General features: G+C 38.6%; 1 protein-coding gene across 3 annotated transcripts in view; it reads right to left on the bottom strand.

Moving 5' to 3' along the window:
• Window positions 1-3071: 3071 nt before the first annotated feature.
• XPO1 (exportin 1) overlaps window positions 3072-24028 on the bottom strand; it is a 43669-nt gene continuing 22712 nt past the window's right edge. For all 3 annotated transcript variants that reach the window (XM_076335145.1, XM_076335144.1, XM_076335143.1), the window contains 18 exons: window positions 23957-24005; window positions 23753-23872; window positions 23527-23655; window positions 21805-21963; window positions 18796-18993; window positions 17990-18128; window positions 13387-13568; window positions 12382-12538; window positions 12106-12269; window positions 11172-11306; window positions 10070-10253; window positions 8450-8556; window positions 7840-8034; window positions 6677-6845; window positions 5348-5482; window positions 5071-5230; window positions 4895-4991; window positions 3072-4129 (listed from right to left, as the gene is read on the bottom strand). In XM_076335145.1, coding sequence (XP_076191260.1) covers window positions 3983-4129; window positions 4895-4991; window positions 5071-5230; window positions 5348-5482; window positions 6677-6845; window positions 7840-8034; window positions 8450-8556; window positions 10070-10253; window positions 11172-11306; window positions 12106-12269; window positions 12382-12538; window positions 13387-13568; window positions 17990-18128; window positions 18796-18993; window positions 21805-21963; window positions 23527-23655; window positions 23753-23872; window positions 23957-24005 — 2626 coding nt within the window. In that variant the 3' untranslated portion in view covers window positions 3072-3982. The remainder of the gene's footprint in view (window positions 4130-4894; window positions 4992-5070; window positions 5231-5347; window positions 5483-6676; window positions 6846-7839; window positions 8035-8449; window positions 8557-10069; window positions 10254-11171; window positions 11307-12105; window positions 12270-12381; window positions 12539-13386; window positions 13569-17989; window positions 18129-18795; window positions 18994-21804; window positions 21964-23526; window positions 23656-23752; window positions 23873-23956; window positions 24006-24028) is intronic.

The following is a 24028-nucleotide window of genomic DNA, read 5'->3' as shown; positions in this document are numbered from 1 at the left end:
AGTGTCTCGTTTTCATCTTTGACTTCTGTCATTCTCATCCACACTCTTCACTTCCAAAACATTCCTCCTCAACCCCATCTTTTCTTGGTGCTCCATTTTCTCGTACCCACTTACAGCACAAACAAGCACTCACAGGTAGCGAGAAACACATGTTCAAAGACCAATAGCAACGCACAGGGCAGGTATGTATGTATGAAATCGTGTGCTTTAAGTAATTAAGGTGCATTGCATGTAAAATCTTACCTGAAAAATGAATCCCTCAACTGGAATGGCTAAGCCTTTTCCCAAGGGAACACTGCTGGCCATAATCAGCCGTGGACAATGAAGCAAGGAGCTCCTACATCTGAAAGTCTAAAAATAAATTCAGTCTCAAGAAATCAAGTGCAAAAGGTGCATTCATGAAGGGCAGATGAGGGGAGAAGTATGTTTTGTACTCATTTTTGGCACCAAAACGGTTTTTAAAAAGCTATCTCCACATTTAGATTTTGCTCTGGAGACAAACCTAGTTAAGTGGGGAGAAAGGGAAAAAAATCTAGACGTATCTTTCAGTAAATACAAACGGTACCCCAGAAGTCTTGGATCAGTAATAATCATTTATCCAATGACAAATAGACTACGGGACAGACTACAGCACTAGTGCAAGTTCCTCTCACTTTTGTCAGCCTCTCTACATTTTAATGCATTATTTTCAGCATCTTTTCCTAATCTTTTTTTCTGTTGAGAAGCCCACAGCTGAAGTCTTACTGCCTTTCCAGTGCTAAAAACTATTAGAAGTAACTCTTAAAGCTTCCTTGAGAGATGAGCATTTCTAAAGCTTTTTTGCATAAATATTAGCTTTATTGGAAAATAGTTCACTTAACCAATCAGATAAACACACACCAAGTTATTCTAGTTAAAAAAACAAAACAAACAAAAAACCCCCCCACAAAAAAACCCCAAAAAACTAGAACAAAACAAACTAACCTAAAATGCTTTGGAAAATAATCTGCTTCAGTTACAGTAGCAAACACATCATGGTAGCCTGAAACAAGTACTTGGGGGTGCCTTCATCAGCTAACAGGCAATCAATTCATGTAAACACAGAAAACACCCTGTAATATTCGTATTTATGAATGTACCTGCAGTACACAGAATTGGGTTTTTCTGAAAAATCTGTATAGAAATATGCACAAAACATTGGTTTACATATAGTTACAAGTTACGTAGATGTTTATATGATGGTTCATGCTTTTTATCCATATATTTTCATTTACAGAGTGTGCATTAGAACTTGAACTTTCTTAAGACGTACATTGTAATTATTTTGTCCACATTCAGGATAACTGCACTAGGAATATGCACACACACACACACAAGTCAAATCTGTAATGGTATCCAGAACTCTGCATAAGCTGCATTTTTATAGCATCTGCAGAGATCAGTGAAAGGCACCGATTCTTACGATAACAAGTCAAGACCACAGGTAAGTTTTTAGATCTAAAAGGGAAGCAAAAACTAAGATTAAAATTTTGTTACTAGGTAATCCAAAAGGTATCAAAATAACGAAACAACTCTTCTCTGAATCAACTTTAAAAATACATTTCAGATTTGTTGTTTGAGAGTTTAGGTCAGATTTAACTCTTCAGTAAACAACCAGACCACGAGCCTCAGACTAACCTGAATCTTAAATACAGAAAGAAATAACGTGCATAAAAGCATACGTGCATTTTTTGTTCAAAACTATTTTCAATGCACTGTTAATGCCGCTGCATGGCAGAACCAAGTCAGTATTTAGTGCTCTGACTCGTGGGATACGATCATTCTGACGTCACGCTATCAGTGGTATTTATTTCCATTTTAATAACATTTTCTTACTTCTCTGCACAGCTTTTGATGATCTGTAGCTCTAGAATGCTGCGACTCAGCCTGGCCACAAGCCATTTAATGTCCATTCCGGATGCGTCCTTCAACAGTACTTCAAATATTTTACTTTAAACTGCCTATTAAAGATGATACCGCCTTCACAGAGCGGAACAGAAAGCTATACATCGACAGGACAGGAAGACATGAAAAAGCTTAAATCACGAGCTTTAAGGAGAGAACAAAATGAGTTTTCTAACTGTCAAAATAATTAACAATTTTGGTAGGCTGTATTCTAAGCCCTAGCCGTAAAGGGTTTGAGGAACCTTCTCTCCAAAGATTAGCAACTGCCAGCTCACAACATTTACATCGCCAAACGACCTTCAGGCAGAAGCAGCTATGCTTTTTTTAGGGCCAGCTAAGTAAAACAAATGGAGAGATGTTCACAAACAGAAAGGGGCCAATACTTAAGACTGGAAACATTCTGGCCGCAGCTAAATTCTACACGAACACTGCTAACTCATGCACTTCTACTTCAAAAGGAATATACAGCACAAAGTTAACTACGGTATCCAAACTTACATAAAACACCTCCACTACTGCCTAACCTCGTTTTACAGCTCTGCATGAACGGCTATACTTTGCATCATGGTAACAATCTTAAGATTAGAGACCAAATAACTGGAAAAACTTTGGGAGAGCTTAACATCAACTGTTCAAAAATAGACAAGACATTACAAAAATGGGGAAGCCAAGACTGTACACAATCTTAGTGTTCATACTGCTTTTCGTAGCTGTACTTCGTAAGTCTGTGAAAATCATGTAACTACAAAACTTCAGGTAGAAAAATAACTGTAGAACTTGTCTACATGCATTGTTAACATGTACTAGTATCAATTGTTTAGTCAAGATACAGTGCAATACCTCTTTGAAATAAATTGCAAAGAGTCCATATAGAGAGAAAGCAAGAGTACCTTACGCCTGGCATTTTATAGTGACGGAGTACGGAATATTTATTCATGAAGGTAAGTCGGAACAGCTACCGTACTTCCAAATGGAACCCAACTTAGTTCACGTTAACTTCAAGCACAGCCAAAGTCCTTGAGATGAGGCAAGCCAGAAGCAACAGTTATCTAGACCTCAAGGAACTCTTCCTACGCCTTCAGGATACAAGTCTTAAATATGGTCACAGCATTTTCATCCGATAAAAGAATAAGCCAAAGAAAGAAAAATAAATGTAAACCAAGTTTATTTTGCTTTTAAGTAGTGTTCTTTAAGCACTACAGCATGGTAAACAATGTAAATTAGTATAAGTCATCTCAAAAGCCAGTTTTTTTTTTTTATTTTATGAGTTGTTAAAAAGATGCAGCCTATTCTAACAGGATAAATATTTTAACCATTTCACTTCGAGTTAATGAAGGCTCACAAATGAGCAACACTCCTCATTGAGGAAAACAAAAAGCTGTTGTCGACAAAGCGACAGCACACACACAAAAACAAAAGAACTGTGTAAAAATAACTAACTGTACTGTGTTCCCATACTCTTTAGAAGTTGCTTTACAATGGGATGATATGCACATGATCTTGCTGCAAACTTGCCATACAACTTGCAAATACATGTAGCCTAGCCTTACCACTCAGTCCAAAAAGCTGCTAACTGATCAAAACAAATGCAGCACTATAATCCTCTGCTTAACAATTAATTCAATCTGTTTTACTCATTACCTTTTCTCCTAGACTGCAGGACAGACTAGAAAGAAAATGATCCCGAATTAAAAATCGATACTCTTACAGGAAATTGTATTATTTTGCAATATATGCTTGTCTTTTACAAGTTATGTTTTGCCTATTTTCCCCTTAGCCACAAAATGGGCATGAAGTAATTACTTTGAAAATGCCTTAATTTTCAACTTCATGCAAATCTAAATAAAGATGACCAAACAAAAGCTTAAACAATGGAAGGATATTTCACAGAAAATTTCTTATACAAAAAACACATAAGAAAAAGGGCCACTAGGTGACATTTTAATTTACAAATTGGCATCATTTTGGTCAACAAATATCCAAGTGCTGTTTTCTTCTATTACAACAAAGTAGCTGTACAGAAAGAAAACTGCAAAACTTGTTTTTTATTTTTTTTTTTTTAATCACACATCTCCTCGGGAATTTCATGTGGATTAAGGATGCCAGGTACAGACATCTGAAGTTTATGCTTCTCCTCTTGAGCCTGCCGAAGGGCTGTTTCTCTTTCCTCCAAGAATAAGTCTGATGTGTCTTCACCTGCAAATTCCTGTATAATTCACATAAAGTCATTAGTTTATTGTCAAATGCTTTAGGGCAGAGTAAGATTAGCTTCCAAAATCCAGAATGACAGAGAAAACATCTTCCCCTCATATTCCCTGCCAGATTATTTGCTCGTTTTGCTTTCTGTTCCTAAGGTCACAACTGATATAAAGGAATGCAAAATATTTTAAGATTTTCACTATGTGTTACAGAACAGGATGCTCTAGTAACCCAACGTTTGGAGCGTATCACCGTTAAAGCAGTATCGTTACAATTTTGAAATACCTGACGATTGCAGTCTCAAAACTAATTAACAAACTCTTTCCTACAATCTCCCTGAATTCTAGCATCTTTAGAAAAATAAAAGCATAGCATTACTCTAGCAAGTTTCAAAACACGTCCCAGTCCCAAGCAGAATTGAAACAAAACCTGGGTAAAAGTCAACTTGCTTTATTTCCCATTAGAGGAAGTTTTGCAGCCATCTTAGACATACAAATTGTATGCACAGCATAAAGCACAAGTGATGACATTTAAGCCCAATTTGTAAGATTAAAAAAATCACACTGAAGTAGGTTATATGACACACCAGAGTCACGCAAGCCATTTGACAGAGTTCTCGCTACATTTTAAACAGCTGCAAAATAACTTGCATCTCCTAATCAAACGCTGAATGAATATTGTCCAGGTACTTTCCAACAGTATCATCCTGCTGATGATATATATCACCCTGCTGATGATATTTTATTTCTTGAAAAAAGCACACCAAACATACCTTGATTTGGACCAGGAAATCCCTTAGGTGTTCCTTGAAGGCAGGAATATCCTGGTTTAGACTGAAGAGTCCTGTTACAAACAGCTTAACCTGGGCACTAACAGTAAACACATCCATTAGTATTTCTAAGACGTAAGAACCCACTTAGAAGTATTAAAGAATCACGGCACACTTACTCTTGCAGGTGAGGAAACGCAGATTTGAGAAGATTAGCAACATACTCCTGAATAAACATTTGGTTGTTCACTGGATTTCCAGGGTTTAATGGAGTACTTATTTTTCCCTCTTCTACTAAGTTGAACATGTATGCAAGGATTGATGCATGCATTGTCAAACCTGAACAGATCAAAGTTATACATAAGCAGTTATTATTCAGAACAGGACGTATAACATTATTTTGATGTTCAAAAGGATCGTTTTCATCAACCGCCTCATATATATATGCATTCTTACCAGCAGTGTGTGAGGTGTCTGTTACAACTGAGAAAATGTGCTGAAGGATATCACAGAAATACGTCTGGTAGAAACTCTGGGCAGCGGTCTCCTCTTGTGCAACATTCTGTAGTAGAGTATAAAGTATCTGAAGTCCTGGAAAAGATGCATTAAAAACCTAAGGTGACCAACAGAACAATATTAAAACCTCTGAGCGTATTTTTGCCTTTTCCAAAGCAATACAAATATCCCCAGAAATTCTGATCGGCACCGAAAAACCAAGTATTACACGTGCAATTATTTTCTCAGGCATTTCCTCAAGTAGCCACTAGAGGGCTATAGCCACATTGACATTGGTGTGCCGATTGTATTTGCAGTATTAGATGACAGAAGCATAAAGAACCATCACGTCACTTTACTGGTACTAACCAAGGCAAGAGAGACCCTCTACCAAAAGAAGCATTTGCTAATTTAAGACGGGAAAATGTTGTAATGTTTAGAGTTACATGAAAACTTGACTTGCTTTACTAAGTGAAATGCAACTGAAAGGTATCTTTTATCCTCATCCCTTCCAAACGCCGATACAAGACAATTGTCTAAAAACTAAATGGCTTCACAACAATTTTTTATCCAGTAGTCAAGACAGTGCACTAAGCCCAAGATCTCAAAAAAGAATGTTTTTAGAATTTAAGACTTTTATATAGCCTCTCCTAGTCTCCCTTGATAACTGCCATTTCTGGAGGGCTTTTTAATTACTCAAGTCTGTTAAATGAAGTGACACACGCAGCTGCTCCATGAAATTTCATCCCAAGTTTAAACGGCTTCCTGTTCTCCAAAGGAAGCATAATCCACCTTCTTAACAATCTAAGGTGTTTCTCTTTCCTTATGCTCCCAGATCGCAAGTTCAGCCCCCACCCCAATCGTTCCCTTTTCTGCTGGGCTTTTCAGTAGTCACTGAACAACTGTCTTACTGAGGTATTAAGTCAAACACCGCAGGCAGCGCTACAAAAGTAGAGCTGTAACACCAGTTTTAGCAGCAGTGAGCTGTTGCATCAGTTCAGCCATTTCAGAAAAGTGCCAACCCTCACATGGAAAAGAAAGCAAGCAGAAACTGTAACAGTGCTCTCTTACAGCTACAGGAGTGAAACAGCATCCAAGTATTTCAGCCCATTAACCTGGCCAACAACTTGAGGCTGAGCCAGAAGAATATTATTCTTGTGCAAATGCAGTACAGAATCATGTGACTGGAATGCTAAGTTTGACTGAAGAAAAACATGCAAGGAAACAGCATTCTACCAGAAAATATCCGATACTGCAAACAAAGTCTGCATATTAAACACTTCCATTTACCTGTATCTGCAACGTTTCTCATTGTATGTTTGAAAGCCCAAATAATAGAATCCAGAACAAGTTTGAACTGTGCAGGTGGAATGGCCAGGAATGCTGGGAAGCAATGAGAATTTACAGCCTGGAGTAGCAAGAAGAAGTTTGTTCTATGTTCAGGATATTCTTCAAAGTCCTAGAAGGAGAGGGGGGTGGGGGGGGAGAAAAAAAAGTCAAGTTTCCTAAAGATCCATCATAAGACCTTCTGTTAAATAGAGTGAGTCAATAGGTGACATGAACAGCATTTAGATCCCAGGTTTAAAATAACCTTAAATGCAAAGTGAAGGTTACATTTCTCGGTGAACTTTTTTCCCCGTTTTCCCCACCAAAGCTTGGCAAGACCATCTTCTAGAGTTACACAACATTGACAGGCTGAGCCACATTTTGTCAGTACACAACCTTAATCACTACTCAGTTCACAGATAAACAGACATGGTCTCGACACTGGTTAAGCACCTATGTTGCTACAGGGGTACAATTTCTGGTTACACCCTATTGCAAAGTAGCACTAATGCAGCTGGTAGTGCTCAAGTATTATGCAAACACATATTGCACACTATAGCATAAGAACTGCATTAGTGAGGAAATACTCAAAATGACTGATCAGTACTTATATTCATACATTTTAAATATTTATGAATTTTAGCAGTTAGTCCTACACTGACATTTGACTGAAGTACACTTCTGCTTCCAGAAGCACAACATTCCAAGTCCCTAGAACAGAAAAGTTACTAATGACTTAAATCAAGAGCTAAACAGAGAAATTTTTAAGACAACAAGATTAAGACATCCAACTAGACAGCCAGACTTCAAAACAAGTATGTTCGTTTGAGCAGAAATTTCTTCGAGTGCCACAAATGCACTTTGTGACTGCAAAAAAACCAGGGAGATGACCCACAAGACACCACATCTGGAAACGACACTCACAGAAAGAAGGCATGAACCCCTGCTTCATTTCCATACGATGAAAGCCGTGTAATAACTCTACGTTCACTACATACTGCCTCCCTTCATTGCAAGGAAAGGGTATCTTTCACTTAGAGATAGTGACTAGTACTCTTATAAAACCCCATTTTTTTTTGTCTTCAGTCACTAGGGAGATGCCTTATCCAAAGTTTAAATATAAATACCTTGTTGATCATATTTAACGTGCACTCAAAAACAGCATCAAATATCTGAGGTATTTCAGCAGTAATGTGTCCACCCAGCTTGTTTACAATGATAGCCATAGTACTAAGTACTTCAGGTTCTCTAGCGGCTGGAACGTTTCTCTGGTAGTCAATGAGAACTGCATCCAACAAGGGAGGAACAAAGTTTTCAGCTACCTAATTGAAAGAGTAAGCCACAGTTATAAATAATGCAGTTATTGAACAAAGTCTCCAGCCTACAGTTTACAGCAAAGTTCATTGTTTAGTTACAGGCGACACTTTTCCTAAGGAAGTTAAAATACATTACCCTTCCATAAACTCCCCACCCTCCATATCCATCCAGCAGGGCTTCCAATAGGGTTCTCTTAAACCTCCTTGACTCCCTTTAAGATTACTCTCAGCTAAAATTAACTGAAGGATCTCAAACATAGCTCAGGCTTACCTCTGTATGATTATACTTTCTCCTTTCTATTTTAGACCTTCTGAAGCAAGTTCCTGTGACCAACTGATTCAGTCAACAGCAAAACAAAAAAACCCAGAGTTCTTCCTAATTCTGCCTTACAAGTTATTTGTACAAAATAAATCTACTTACCATCTGAGGATCATTGGACCTGCTCACCCAGCCAGAAATTAGTTTTAAAGTTTCCCTTTTCACAGTCCTCATACTTCTAATCAAGGGCTGCTTTGTTACCATTTCACCTGAGAAGTTTTAAATCTTCAGTTAATCGGGTAAGGTGTAACAAAAAGATTAACTTAAATTGGTATTACAAAACAGAGAATGTTTGATTTTTATATACGAACTACAAAGGCTATTAAAGACTTCTTATGCATACTGTGCAAATAAAAAAACCCCCCTACCTCCCCATTCTAGCTCCATAGGTCGAAGTTACCATTTAGCATTACAAAACCACTACTGACAGTACCCTACTTACAGAATTCAAAAACAAAGCTGCAACTTACTTTTCAAGTAAGGAAAATCACACATATTCACTTAACTACCTGGACTGAGCTTACATCTGGTTCTCATTACGTGATGGCGGGGGGGAGAACAAGAAAGTTCCTAATTTCACCTAAGAGAAATAATCCTTCTTGTCTTTGTGTGTGAAGTCCACACTTATCCTTAAGAAGCCTTATCCTTAGATCAGTTTCTTGCCCCCAAATCATTGTAGTCTCATCAGTGAAACCTGATCTAATCAACTGCACAGCCACACAACCATTACAGTACACCCATGGGAAAACCTGAAGAGTGCAGCCAGGAAAAGAAAGGTAGGATCGCTCGTGCTGGCATCAGAGCCATCTCTGGCAAGACAGCCAGTTGTGAAAACACTCTGAGGCAACTGCAATCACAGTAGTTGCTGACCAAGTAGCACGTCAGGACCACAGTCCTAGCAACTGCTTCCCGAACTTTGCTGTTCCTGACAAGGACAAATTCTGGCCATTAGAGCTGCAAAACCAAAAGGTATTGACTTCTCAGCCAGTTTTATTCTGAATTCTGAGAAGCTACTTCAAGGTCAACCAGCTGCTCAGTTACCAAGTTTTATTTAACATTCACATTTCCAAATATCATCATCTGCACTGGCAAGAAAACTGGTCATAGCACAGAACCCAGTAACTGACTCATTTAATCTTGTAACAAACTACTACAGAAGCACACTCTACTGAGGTACCATAGGCCCTAATTTATCTAGTAAAAATAGGTTAGGTAAGTGATAATTCCTTCTCAATGATTGCAAGCCTGGTTTATCATGACTTTCAGGCATCTTCACTACAGTTACATTTCTGTAATAGAGCTATTTAATAGCACAGTATCATACCAAAACCCTGCCAACATCTTTTTGAAAAAATAAATGAGATTCTATTTAAAGATAGTCTTTTAATATTCAAAATTAGAGTAAGCTAAAAGAACACATGCTACAACTTCGTCTCAGCAAGATGCCTATTAATTCTAAGTAAGCATCTACAGTGTTTTGCATCATTCCTAAACTTTCTCATTTATAGGGTTCTTTTCCTTCCTCTAAAAATCAGGAGTTCTTTCTTTCAATAAAACATCTGGTTAACAAAAAAAAAAATCTAAGCAAGCACTTTCAGTCATTCTCCACTTTCCCGAACAATAAAATGAACACAGTAAAATTAGCGTACTTGGAATGTACTTTGAAACCTGATGACATACACTGCTAACCCCCATTTTCAGGAAGAACATGGCATTTCTTACCATTAGCCTGAATAGCTGCAGAAATATTTTCACTTAGGCACTTGTACACATTCAGCATATCTAAATAAATTCTTCCAAGCTGAATCACAAAGGGGTGGCCAACTGCTTTACAGGCTCTTACATTGGTTTTCAGAATGCTACCAAGCTGCTTCACTGTTTCAGGATCCTTTAGAATATCAACATTCTGTTAAAAAAAAAAAAAATAGAGTCCATTTTATTTAGTGAATAAAACTACCCTTTAGCTTTCAATATAAAAGTGTAACTTCAAATAACTTATCTTACACAGTGTTAAAGAATGTATCACTGCAATTTACAGACTTCATATATACTGCTATTTACTTCACGGCACTTGCTGCTACCCTCAAACAGAGAGTCAGGGTAAAACTTCAATTGATTCAATTCTGCTCTTCTGCAGAGCGGTACAAGCATTACTCTAGTTGAAGCAAGAAAAAAAAAAACTAAGGAGGAGGAATTAAGAAGGTGAAAATAGACAGAAATGGTCCATAGCAAAGGCAGTCTGTTCTTGCTTTAAGAGGGAAGTCAGAGTGAGAAGAGTAACTCAAGCTTGCCTAAGTTTCAGGATCTTATTTAGATTAACTCCAAACGGATTGATCTCTTGTGCAGTGCAAGACTGTTGTTCTTTAGTGTGTGGAGATAAAGTCTTTTGAAAAGACTGAAAGAAACGGAAGATAAAAGTAAGAAATAAAGATGTACTTTAAGAGAATGATGGAAGAAAAAGGAGGAAGAATGAACAGTATTTTTAGTATTTTAACTTTTCTGTTATTCAGAAAGAAAACTCACTTCTAAGCTAGGTGAAAGGGAGGCTTGGGAAAAAAACATCAAAACATATTCTGTACAGTAACAGAAAAATGTCCTTTAAATCAGATTAAAACCAGTATTTATTTTGTCATTTAAGTCTCCTCTCTCAAAAGCACACTTCTACCGTCACGTCAATCACTGCTTTAGCCATCATTTAATGAAGTCCACCACAGCTATGTACACTTAATGTCACGGCATGTGAAAAATAAGCCCAGGGTAAGAGAAACATTTAGCAGGTTTTCTTTACTTGAACACAGAATACACTTAAAATTTATGAGCTTACTTTTGTTGCCTGTTGAATTATGCTGTCCCATACTTGATTAGGGAGCAACATGTATTTTTCTATCAGATGCTCCTGCACAGTCTGGTCTGTCTGTGCCCCAATCATGTATCCTACTGCTTCATAGAATGTATGCACCTGATTGGAAGAACAACAAGTCAGACAGGAAGGTTAAAAAGGAGTAAGGAAAATTATACGCTGTTCTGAACTAACATATAGTGAAGGCTGAAAAAGGGTTTCACTGTCTAAATACCTTTCTCCCCACTTGACTTTACAAGATCACTCTCTGTTCTTTCCTTACCTTTGTATAAAACAAACCTCCATCCCCTTCCCTTACAAATGCCACTATATACATGCCAAAGACTTCTTCATTTTACCATCATACCCTGAAGTGAGGAAGCTCAGACATACGCTATTTAACTCTTAGGTAAATATTACCAGACATGTTTAAACTGTGGACTAGATTACATCACTCCTTTAAGTACTTTCTTCCAGATGCCAGATCCACTCTGCCCAAAGTTTCAGTATGTTATTCCAACATCTCGGCGTACGCCGCACGTGCACGCTACTCTCTCACTTCATAAGCTGTGCCCTTCCTAGACGTAGGCGCTTTTGGATTGCTCCCCCCTCCGTCACAAATACAAGAGCTACAGGTATACTATTATGGTAGGATATTACTCTTTCCCAAAGCAGAACCACAAAATTAGATTCAGTATCTTATTTACTTGTTAAGACATTCCAGAAATCAAAATTCCAACTAACTGTACTTTAATTCTCCTTCCAAGCATTCTAATTGAGATCTCAGTAACGCAACCTGATCATGCCAATAAAATACTAAGGAATATAATTCAAGCCTTGAAAACCACTACTACATTTCAATATGAACTAACTTTTTATTAGTCTTTAGGAATTATCCACAAAGCTGAATTAAACATACCTGTTGTGGCTGAAGGTCACAGATGATTGTATTAATATTGTTCAAGATTTCATCAATAAACGGCATGACCTCTCCCACTTGAACCTGAACAAAATGTCGACGGCATTTTTGTGCTATTTTTATGAAGGTATCACAAGCCATATCCTGGACGCCATCATGGGTTTCTAAATTAAATCAAGTCAGTTACTGCTATGTATTTTTTACCCATACATGTCCATGTATGGGCATCTTTTTTTTTTAAATAATTAAAACAGCAAGTGAAAAACAGATAATTACCATGCATAAATTCAAACAGCTTGTTGACTACTGTCTTCAAAAATTTCCAGTGAGCTCTCAAAAATCGTGGGTATTGACCTACTATATACATTATATTTGATGCAATAATGGCTTTATTGTCTTTTCCTCGCTTTTGTTCACAGAGTCCCAGGAGATCCTACAACATAACATACTTTTAGTTTCCTCTCCAAGTTTGTCCAGTTCAATTAAAAGCACTGCAAGTATAAAATCCTACAAGGAGCTATATTAAAGGTAAAGGAAAGTAGTTGCCATAATCAAGTTCAAAGTCCAAATAAAAAAACCCAAAAAAAACCAAACAAGTGGGTTAAGAATGGGGTGACGTAAGTTTCAGCCAAACCAGGAACACTGTGTTTTCAACTATGGAACCTCCATTTTCAATACAACTAAAGACTTCTGCAGGGCACTTCAACAAGCCTTACAGTATTGAATACTCACCAAGCAGCTGATAGCAATAAAAATATAGACTCCACAACAAACAGAAGAAATGAAACTAAGTCTTCTGTATGAATTTGTATGACTTTTACAGGAGTAATGGACCTTACTTTAACAAATGTTTTGTTCCTGCACTCTTTCCATGCACATATTTACCAAAAATGCGGTTTGATCAATGAATATATGGAAAACAGCAAAATAGCAGGGTGCTAGCTAGTTAAAAACATGGGTTATTTTGCCATTCTCCTTTATTTCATTAGCAATCCCTTTCCATCTCTTCTGCATCCCCAAAGAAAAACACTTCATCATGAAGTAAATTTTATCCCCAAATTTTTCACCATGAAAAGACTATTTGGATTAATGCACTGTTCACGGCTAACAAAATTATCAGCCTTAAATTCAGGATATAAGATTTCCTGTTAATTTATACTTATCAACTTGCTTGCCATACAAGGTAGCTTACTAAGAACATACAGCAGTATTTTTGTAAACTTAGTTTCTTGAGCATAAACTATGAAGTGTGACAAAGCTATTAGTTTTGCACCACAATACCTTAATTACTGTAACAAGGAATCTTTTTTCATCTTCTTCATGCATTGCTCCACTGATCGAACCTATAGCCCAACACAGGGTATTCAAATTTTTCCATGACCATTCTGTTCCATTCACTTGATTGTGAAGTTTTTCAGTCATAATTCGTTCTGTGTCTGCATAATCCAGATGCGTAAGGTAAACTGAAAGACATCAACATTGAACAGGCACATTTTAAAGCGACAACCTGGATCACAACTCCATAGGCAAAGTTAAATTCTTCTGTTCTAAAAAAAGACAACCAAATTGTTAGGTAAGTGCAATGCTTCTTTCCTGAACTCGTGACAAAATGAGCTAAAAATTTGAACACAAATTTCTTAAAACTGTATTTTAAAGATGGACAATAAATTTTATTGAGAATCTATGTTTGTTCCAAGGGATCTCAGCAAAACACCACATGCAAGCGATGTGAAAAGTCTAAATCAATGAATGTCTCACACACCAGTCAAATCAGTAAAGTTAAATCAGCTAAGTTAAATTCTTAACAAAAGGCATACATACTGATGGTCTATAGGGAATACGGGATTGGCTACCTACGGGGAACATTATACGGTGTGTAAGAAGTCAATCAATTTTCTTCTGCTCTTTATTTCAGTGCCATTAAGTCTGCTGGTTGCAATAACCCACCATTAAAGTGAAGATGGTACTCCTCAACACGTCTAGATGGGAAAATTCAAGTATCACAACTCAGACACTTGCATTAGCCCCTAATCGGATTAGGGTCTCTAATATAAAATTCTAAATCCCAGCAACTCAAATGCAATTTAAGGCCAGATTCAGAAACAGATTTTTACTGTGCCACAGAATACAGTTTCCATCACATTCTTGTTTGTTTTTTTTTCCAAAGTGAATCTTAAAGATAATACACTATAAGCAATAGTTAACACCAGAAATCAAACACTAGCTAAATCTGCATTTCCATGTAAATAATCCTCTATCTAGAAATATGACTAAGGCTCAGGAAATACAGTAATAATTTTAATACAATAAATAAAGCATTTAATACAATAAAAATTTTTTTCCGTGTTCCATAAGGAAAGATATTAGAACAATTAATCTAATGCTGGCTGTACCTACATCACAAGTACAAAGGTGAGAATAAAAAAAAAAATCCACAAACACTTTGCATCACACAGCTCCTTTCCCCCACTCCTAGCTCATAAACCTGTTACTAAACACTCGGTGTGCCCTTAAAGCATTTGATAGAAAAATATTTAGTATTGAAGGTTTGATGTCCTAAATATGTGACAATTCTAATCCCCCTCTGGCCCCTCAAGTTGCAGAAATTTTTTCTTGCCCCAGAAAACCCTAAGTTATCACTACAATACATGGAGACTATCAATTCACTGATAAAATGGTCACAGTTGAACATGAGACTTCTAAAGGTAACAGTATACTAGTATATACACACTAAAATAAAATGTACTTGCTACATCAAATGCTGTAGAAATACTGATTCTGGTGTTCTTCAGCGCGCTCACAGCTTTCGATTTTTTTTCCTACATGTTTTCTCATGTTCACAAGCCCTGGTCCTCATGGGGGACTTCAACCACCCTGATATCTGTTGGAGGGACAACACAGCAGGGCATAAGCAAGCCAGGAGGTTCCTGGAGTGTGTTGATGGTAACTTCCTTCTCCAAGTGGTAGAGGAGCGGTGCTATGCTGGACCTTGTTCTCACCAACAAGGAGGGGCTGGTGGGGAACGTGAAGCTCAAGGGCAGCCTGGGCTGCAGTGACCACGAAATGGTGGAGTTCAAGATCCTTAAGGCACCGAGGAGGGCGCACAGCAAGCTCACTACCCTGGACTTCAGGAGAGCAGACTTCGGCCTCTTCAGGGATCTGCTTGGCAGAGTACCATGGGACAAAGCCCTGGAGGGAAGAGGGGCCAAAGAAAGCTGGGTAATATTCAAGGATCACCTCCTCCAAGCTCAGGAGCGATGCATCCCAACAAAGAGGAAGTCAGGCAAAAACGCCAGGAGGCCTGCATGGATGAACAAGGAGCTCCTGGACCAACTCAGACACAAAAAGGAAGCCTACAGAGGGTGGAAGCAAGGACAGGTAACCTGGGAGGAATACAGAGACATTGTCCGAGCAGCCAGGGATCAGGTTAGCAAAGCTAAAGCCCTGATAGAATTAAATCTGGCCAGGGACGTCAAGGGCAACTAGAAAAGCTTCTATAGGTACATTCAGGGATAAAAGGAAGACTAGGGAAGATGTGGGCCCCCTCCGGAAGAAAACGGGATATCTGGTTACCCGGGATATGGAGAAGGCGGAGGTACTCAATGACTTTCTTGCCTCAGTCTTCACCGGCAAGTGCTCAAGCCACACTGCCCAAGTCGCAGAAGGCAAAGGCAGGGACTGGGAGAATGAAGAACCACCCACTGTAGGAGATGGTCTCGAACCTGATCTTCTAAGGAACCTGAAGTTCCACAAGTCCACGGGACCTGATGAGATGCATCCGCAGGTCCCGAGGGAACCTGCGGATGAAGTTGCTAAGCCACTATCCATCGTATTTCAGAAGTCACGGCAGTCTGGTAAAGTTCCCACTGACTGGAAAAGGGGAAACATAACCTCCATTTTTAGAAAGGGAAAAAAGGAAGACCCAGGGAACTACAGGCCAGTCAGTCTCACCTCTGTGCCCGGCAGGATCATGGAGCAGATCCTCCTGGAAACTATGCTAAGGCACACGGAAAATAAGGAGGCGACTGGTGACAGCCAACATGGCTTCACTAAAGGCAAATTGAGCCTGACAAATTTGGTGGCCTTCTACGACAAGGTTACAGCATTGGTAGATAAGGGAAGAGCAACTGACATCAACTACCTGGACTTGTGCAAAGCATCTGACACTGTCCCAACACGACATCCTTGTCTCTAAATTGGAGAGACATGGATTTGACAGATGGACCACTCGGTGGATAAGGAATTGCCTGGATGGTCACACTCCAAGAGTTGTGGTCAACGGCTCGATGTCCAAGTGGAGACCAGTGACGAATGGCATTCCTCAGGGGTCAGTATTGGGACCGGCGCTATTCAACATCTTTGTCGGCGACATGGACAGTGGGATTGAGTGCACCCTCGGCATGTTTGCCGACGACACCAAGCTGTGTGGTGCGGTCGACATGCTGGAGGGAAGGGATGCCATCCGGAGGGGCCTTGACAGGCTTGAGAGGTGGGCCCGTGCGAACCTCATGAAGTTCAACAAGGCAAGTGCAAGGTCCTACACATGGGTCGGGACAATCCCAAGCACAAATACAGGCTGGGCAGAGAATGGATTGAGAGCAGCCCTGAGAAGGACCTGCGGGTGTTGGTTGATGAGAAGCTCAACATGACCAGGCAATGTGTGCTCACAGCCCAGAAGGCCAACCATACCCTGGGCTGCATCAAAAGAAGCGTGAACAGCAGGGCAAGAGAGATGATTCTCCCCCTCTACTCTGCTCTCATGAGACCCCACCTGGAGTACTGCATTCAGCTCTGGGACCCCCAGCATAAGGAGGACATGGACCTGTTGGAGCGAGTCCAGAGGAGGGCCATGAAGACCATCAGAGGGCTGGAGCACCTCTCCTATGAAGACAGGCTGAGAGAGTTGGGGTTGTTCAGCCTGGAGAAGAGAAGGCTCCAGGGAGACCTTCTAGCAGCCTTCCAGTACCTGAAGGGGGCCTTCAAGAAAGCTGGAGAGGGACTTTTTACAAGGGCATGTGGTGATAGGACAAGGGGTAATGGCTTTAAACTGAAAGAGGGTAGATTTAGATTAGGTACAAGGGAGAAATTCTTCACTCTGAGGGTGGTGAGGCACTGGAACAGGTGGCCCAGAGAAGCTGTGGATGCCCCATCCCTGGAAGTGTTCAAGGCCAGGTTGGATGGGGCTTTGAGCAACCTGGTCTAGTGGAAGGTGTCCCTGCCCAGGGCAGGGGGGTTGGGACTAGATGATCCTTAAGGTCCCTTCCAACCCAAACCATTCTATGGTTCTATGATATGTAATTAATTGCAGTTTTTGTACTTTCAAGCAAGGTCATTATAAGACCTCAGCACTAACTTTGGAAAATATTTTTGAAGCTTAAGTTCAGGCTGGAATTGTGTGTTTTGTTTAAGTAACTAACTATAAAAAAAAAATTTTTAAAAGTAGTCAGAAGACCTACTGAAGGAAGAAATCATCTTTGCTGAGGAGTGCTTGGTCTACACAAGATTACATCTACAAGTGAATTAATAACCAGCAAGTCCACTTCAGAAAAAGCCTTCCAATTTAACAGCTTTCTGACAAAACTAAGGTTTCATTGGTTCCGAAACATTTTGGTAAAGGAATATCAAAAGGTGGTGTTCAATGGGAAGAGGCAAGAGCCAAGAATTAAGCAGTGTATTACTACTTAACCAAGTTATACAACACTACATGCTTAAAACAGAAAACTTAGACCACCACTGCCTCCTCCCCTTCAAGTTTGTGTACTGCTCCTCACTGATAATCATTTTACCCACAAAATTCAGATCATAAGCTAACGTTCTGTAACACACATGCTGCTGATGCAGCTGCACAGACCTAGAGCACAGAAATACCAGCTAGTACACTTACCCAATGTTTCTCTCATATTTTTATACAAGTTTATGGAATCTGTATCCTTCATGAATTCTCGTACTACTTCCCCTTGATCATTTTCCACAACTAGGACTTCTTCAGGTTTAGCCATACGGCTAACCATTAGCAATCGAACCTGTATATTGCAAAGGAAAGTTAAAATTGAATCAAAGTGTAACGTGAAAGTGTACACATAGCTCCACAGGTGTTTCCAGAGCACTCTGGTCAGGCAGTCTGACCCACATAAAGGGTATATCCAGCACTTCATGAGATTAGCTCACATTAAGATTCTATAGAGTCATGTTAACTAAAAAGCCATTAAGAATAGAGCCTGCTGATTTCTCTCTCTCTCCATGAACAAGCTGAGTAGTTAAAAAAAACCACCACCAAAACCAACCTATGAAGTATACTTTCTAGAGCTTCAAAATGCATATGCAATATTAGGGGTCTTTTAAAGACCACTTTTTCCATACACACACTTTTTTTTCTTCCTCCAACTGTAACACTCCAGCCTTTCTCTGTTTAAAGAAACAGTTTAATACAGATTTATTTTTTTAAAAATTAGTCTTACATTCGTAATAAGTATCTTAAATTGAAACATCGTATTAATAGTCCTGTCATCTACTGGTATTGTGTTAAAGTATTTTTGCAATTGCAGCACATTAAATAACTAGAGTTGAATCAATTACCAACTACTCAGAGCAAAAGAAGTTTTCTTATGTTACTCTTTACATGAAGCAAAATCTCTAAATTCAGGGACAGTCTCTAAATCTTTACAGTACCTTTACTTAAGCATGGATTACCTTGGACAATACAGGCAAATAAAGCTGTCTCCTTGGAGGAACATCAAAGTGTTGACTTCCCGAAAGCAATGGAGAAGCAGATGTTGAAAACGGACTTTCCCTGTAGAGCTCAGCAGCTAAATGATTCCAATATTCAAGACAAATCTTGAAAATTTCAGTTTCTTCAACTTCTGATACCAATAGCATATAATGAAGAGCCTGGAAAAGCATGGTTTAAACATCTGATCACTAGTTATTTCTGCAGATAAAACCACATTGCTTCAAGTTCAGTTATCCAAATACTGATAAAATGCCAAATTAACATAGAAGTTAGGAACAAGAGGCATTAACATTGCAATGACATTACTTACAAGTCAGAGTTCTGACCGGCAGAGCAATTCAAATAAAGCGCCCTGTCAATTACTGTCATTTTCCAAGTGTGTATCAATTCTTAAATCTAAAGTAGTCTAAAGACATCTTAAAAAATACCATAGCCAAATCGGCCTGTTTGTAAATTATCAAACTCACAGCCACAAACTCAAATGCATTCTGCAAGGCATTTTGTTTAGAGCCTCAAAAAACCCTCAACAGCTAGTTTGAATTACTGCTATTCTCAAGACTATTACTGCTACTTCGTTCTGGATCCTTATACCCTGAAGAACTGAAGGCAACCGAAGCCATACCACTCGCTCGCTTTCCACAGAAGCCATCTACCAGAACATTTTCAACTTCTTTACTGACAAAACAGCCACAGTAGACTGAGGAGGGAAGGCCGCTGATGCAATTCTGACAGACTAAGATACTAACCATACTGAGATACTAACCATAGAAATTAGAACTACATAGCCAAACGTTTTTTGCCTAGCTTATTTTTCAGTCCCCTGGGGAAAGATATCAAAGCAATAGCCCACCAGCGAACAGAATGAAACAATGAAATCTGAAGACATATTCATAGCTTAGGTACTACAGCAACTCAGAACATTTTAGATGGTAAAGACCCGATTCAGCATCTGTATCTACAATACCAAAAGCGGGATTCAAAACAACCATACATTATTCTTATACACATCAATTTTTCTCGGTAATTTCACTTGCAATAACTTATGTAGCTTCCCTCACTAGTCTACACAGCTCCAATGAATCCGTGGAACAATTTCAGAAGATCTGCTACATCCAAAGTGCACGAATAAACAGGTTAGAATGACATCGAGCTTTTTAAAGTAACTGTGTAACTACATTCTATTACATTGGAACTTACAGAAGGGAAATTTGCAACCATTTTAGGCCCACCTAAGAACTTTGTTACACATTTCATCATCCTATACAAGACTGAAAGTCATTCAGAATTGACTTTTGTAAATGTCGGTTTTAAAGAAGAATTCAACATAGTTTTGCCTGACAAGAGAGAAGGCCAGTACCTAGAAGTTGCACTCCAGCTTACACACAATTGCACAGGACATGCAACAGCTTCAGCTCTTTACACAGGTCTTGCTAATAAAGCCTCAACATAAGTAGAAACTTGAGCCGTGCTCCCCCAGTTCACAGTTATTTTGAAAGCTTACTACTTGCAAGTTCAGGAATTATTTGGGAACGGTTGATAGTTGTTCTTTTTAAAACAAGAAAGTGATACTCCTCTTAGTCCATCTTCTAAATAAGCTACAATTTGATACTTGCAACCCACTTTATTAATATACATTTTTTGTAGAGGGCTACCTCCAGAAGAAATGTATTGAGAACACTAGCTGGAAAACAGACTAGAATTCAGATGGACATGTTAAATTACAGCTAATCCACCTGCAAGATGTACTTCCCCCTCCCAAAGGAACCTGGTCTCCAGGTTTAGACTGCGGTATTGTTTTTCTGCCTCTGTCTTAGGGCAGTTCCTCACCCTATCGCCTCCATACCTGCACAGGGCTTGATTCTGGGCACAGGAAGTGGTGCTTCAAGGGGCTATGGAGCCAGTTTCATCCCCTTGGAGCTCAGCAGTGGGAGGGAGCTAGCAAAAAAGTCACCACAGAACAGCTCACCCTCAGCAAAGTTTTTATTCACAATTAAAAACACACAGTTGAAAAACCCTAATTTTGTGATCTAGCCCCACTACAGTATGAGGTAGTACCTTGAGTGTTTAGTAGTCACCTAGAATTTAAGCCTTTCCAACCCTTCATTCTTAGATGAATTTCCAGTAATTTCCACAGATCCCTGTGGTTTTGACAGTGAAGTTGCACTTTACTGTCAAAATTGAAAAGAATGCAGCAGTCTCCAAGAAAAGAAGGGAACAAGCAGAGAGGAAGGACAACTGTAAATCTTATTCTCAGCAACTGCTGTAAGATAGCTGGTAACTGAGGCCCGTAGGTCCTCCTCCAAGACCAATAATGTTACAATAAAGCATGCATAGTCATTTGGTAGAGCTCTCCCATTAAGTGTTACCAGCATACATAGTCTATTACATAGAAACAGAGTATCATCCTTGAGAATTATATTTAAAGCCTTTCAGTTAAACTTTGGGAAATGGCAAGTTAGGCAAGAAGCTACACCAGGATGGAAGCACTGAACTACAGCATGCGCCGTACCCTAGAAACCAGCTTTGGATGCTGAATAAAAACATAACTGAGCTGTTTCACACAGACTGATGAAAGTCATAGCAACACCTTCTCTATATGGGTTAAACACAAAACACGGTATGTAAGACCCACGGAAAAAGAATATATGAATTTATTTTAAAGCAGTATTTAACACTTTCAAGGAGGAACAAGTAAGAAGAGGGAGAGACAGACCTATGGTCTTCAGACATTGTATTAATATAGGATCACTGAAAATAGAGTGCCATTGAAGCATACTAGGAAACAACAATTTTGAGGTTTTTTGTATTATTCATGTGATTTACTAATTATGTGAAGGAAATGGGTGTGTGTGGTTTTTTTCTCTTACCCACTATAAGTACAATGATCTAGAAATCGTATTACTATTGCATCCTTTGAGTGTGAGAACACGCTTGCTACGTTTTGAAACCGGATAAACTAAGCAACTTACCTCCATTAATGTTTCCCTCAGATTTAATCTTTTTTCTATAAGTTGACCGTGTTCCTTGAGGAACGTGCAGAGAAACAAACTGAGATTCTGAATGAAGTTCTGTTCATCATCTTTTCCATTTGAGTACGCAAGTCGGATATTGGTATTTAAAGGAAGCATCTAATAAAAAGCACACAGACATAATGAAGACTTTCTCATTTTATACAGAAGTAGAACTACTCTATATTAACAAGTATTTTGCTCTTTTGACAAAAAAAGCCCTCTGCTTTTCATGGCCTCCCTGCTTTACAGAGCTTTCTTACAAAAAAGTCTTACAGTTCCTTCATTTCATGCTAGATCCCAAGATGGACAGCAAGGTGAAAATGCAAACAGATACAAAAGTTCTGATGAACTAAACCTTTTTCCATCCCTTGTAACAGCAGCTGTAAACAACAAAGTATCTACTCTATCACAGACGTTTCCAACTGGCATCAGGCAAAGATGGCCCAAAAATGCATTTGTTACCTGCCCCTAGTAACATTATGATGATGTAATGTTTTGAAACTTAATGTTAAAACAACACGAAAAACCTCCTCCATAATATTTAGAAATTAGCAAGGAAGACTCTGAAGGATACTCAGTAATCTCGTAGAGATCTCTGGCACCTCTTAAGAGATGCGTTGGCTTTTAAATTCTATCTTTATACAAATAAAACATTTTCAACATCGTCATCAAATAGTGAACTACATTCTTTGAAGTCAACACTATTAAGCTATAGAACAGTGAGTACAAAGTTTAACATTTTTGCTGCTGCCAGCTTATGTGTGGTTTTGATTGTTCTCCAACTTCATTTTACAAACTTGAGAGAGTCAAATATTTGCAGCAAATGCAACAGTTTGCATCAAATTCATATGCCACAGTCATGCTAAAAACCTGCAGGTTGCAAAACATGCCAAATACCCAACTTGGCATTCGACTGATGTTTTGAGGAAAAACTTAGGCCAGATACATTGGCATTTAGAATCAAGAGCATCATCTGTAAAAACCGAGGAAATAATGTTCAGCTGCCCAACACACAAAATAACTTTGGTGTGTGCAAAAATCTGCCTTTAACTATCACTAAATAAAAATCCTATAGCTCCACTTGAAGCTGGGTGAACAGGGGTATGAATAGAATCATTTAGAACATGCCTGTTCTAAAGAACCTCTAAGATGGACCAACATTGCAACAGAGGAAAAAATTGTAAAAAAACCCTTGCAACTCTTCACTTAAAATGCAAATACAGTGAGGAAAGCTACAAACTCAAGTACCTAAACCTGAGCTGCTCAGAGGGGAATCATCAAATTATATAAATTTAAAGCATGGCTTTAGATGACAAATGTTTCTATCAGTTTCAAAAATTAAATAGTAACTTGCAGAAGTTAGGTCAGTTTAGGTCTTACGAGTCATGCCGTATACGTTTTTTTTGCATCTCTCTCAACTTTCCCCATCAGAGAGCCCGAGCACTCAAAAAGCCTCTTAAATTAATCAAAACAAATCAATGCAGCAGAAATACAGTTGTGATCTGGAGTCAGAAAAAAATACACTTAGCATCTTCTGATCAGGTCATAAATACCACTGAAGAACAATATTTGTCTTATCAACAGCTCTATAACGAATATAAATTTGTAAACTGAACTAGGTTCTACAGAGATTGATTCTGCGAAATGAAACAGTCAAAAGAGATCTATTAAAAACATTACCTGTTTTAACTGCATCATGGTCAATGTAAAAAGTGTTACAAACTGTTCTTCATACTGGCTTACACTGACACCTGCAATCTCTGTGAGGCACTTCAAAGACACGTTTCGAAACATAGGAACATTTAAGAACTATTGAGAAAAAAAAAGAGATTACAAGAGTGTTGCACACTAAGGTTTTTTGCAACTTTTATTTAAATTTAAGAGCCATCAATTTTTGCATGAGTACCTTGTATATTAGTGTGCTGATTAACTTGGTCTCAAATATATATCCTAGAGGAATCCAGTTCAGAAACCGTAGCAAAGTTTCCAAAGTTGCATGAACTAAGGGAGCATTTTGGGAGTTTTCCTGTAAACGACCATTAGTGTTTATGATAGTTAGGCATGATGGGGGGGATTTTTTTAAAAATATCATTGAAGAAGTAAGACTTACCATCACAAACTGACACAGTTGAAATATCTGAGAGAATTCATTGCACATGCTGTAAAAAAATAAGTTAAAAAT

The sequence above is a fragment of the Aptenodytes patagonicus genome, chromosome 3 (genome assembly GCF_965638725.1).
Source record: "Aptenodytes patagonicus chromosome 3, bAptPat1.pri.cur, whole genome shotgun sequence".
NCBI lineage: Eukaryota > Metazoa > Chordata > Aves > Sphenisciformes > Spheniscidae > Aptenodytes > Aptenodytes patagonicus.
The sequence above is the reverse complement of the archived record's forward strand: the minus strand, read 5'-3'. Positions and strand labels throughout refer to the sequence as shown.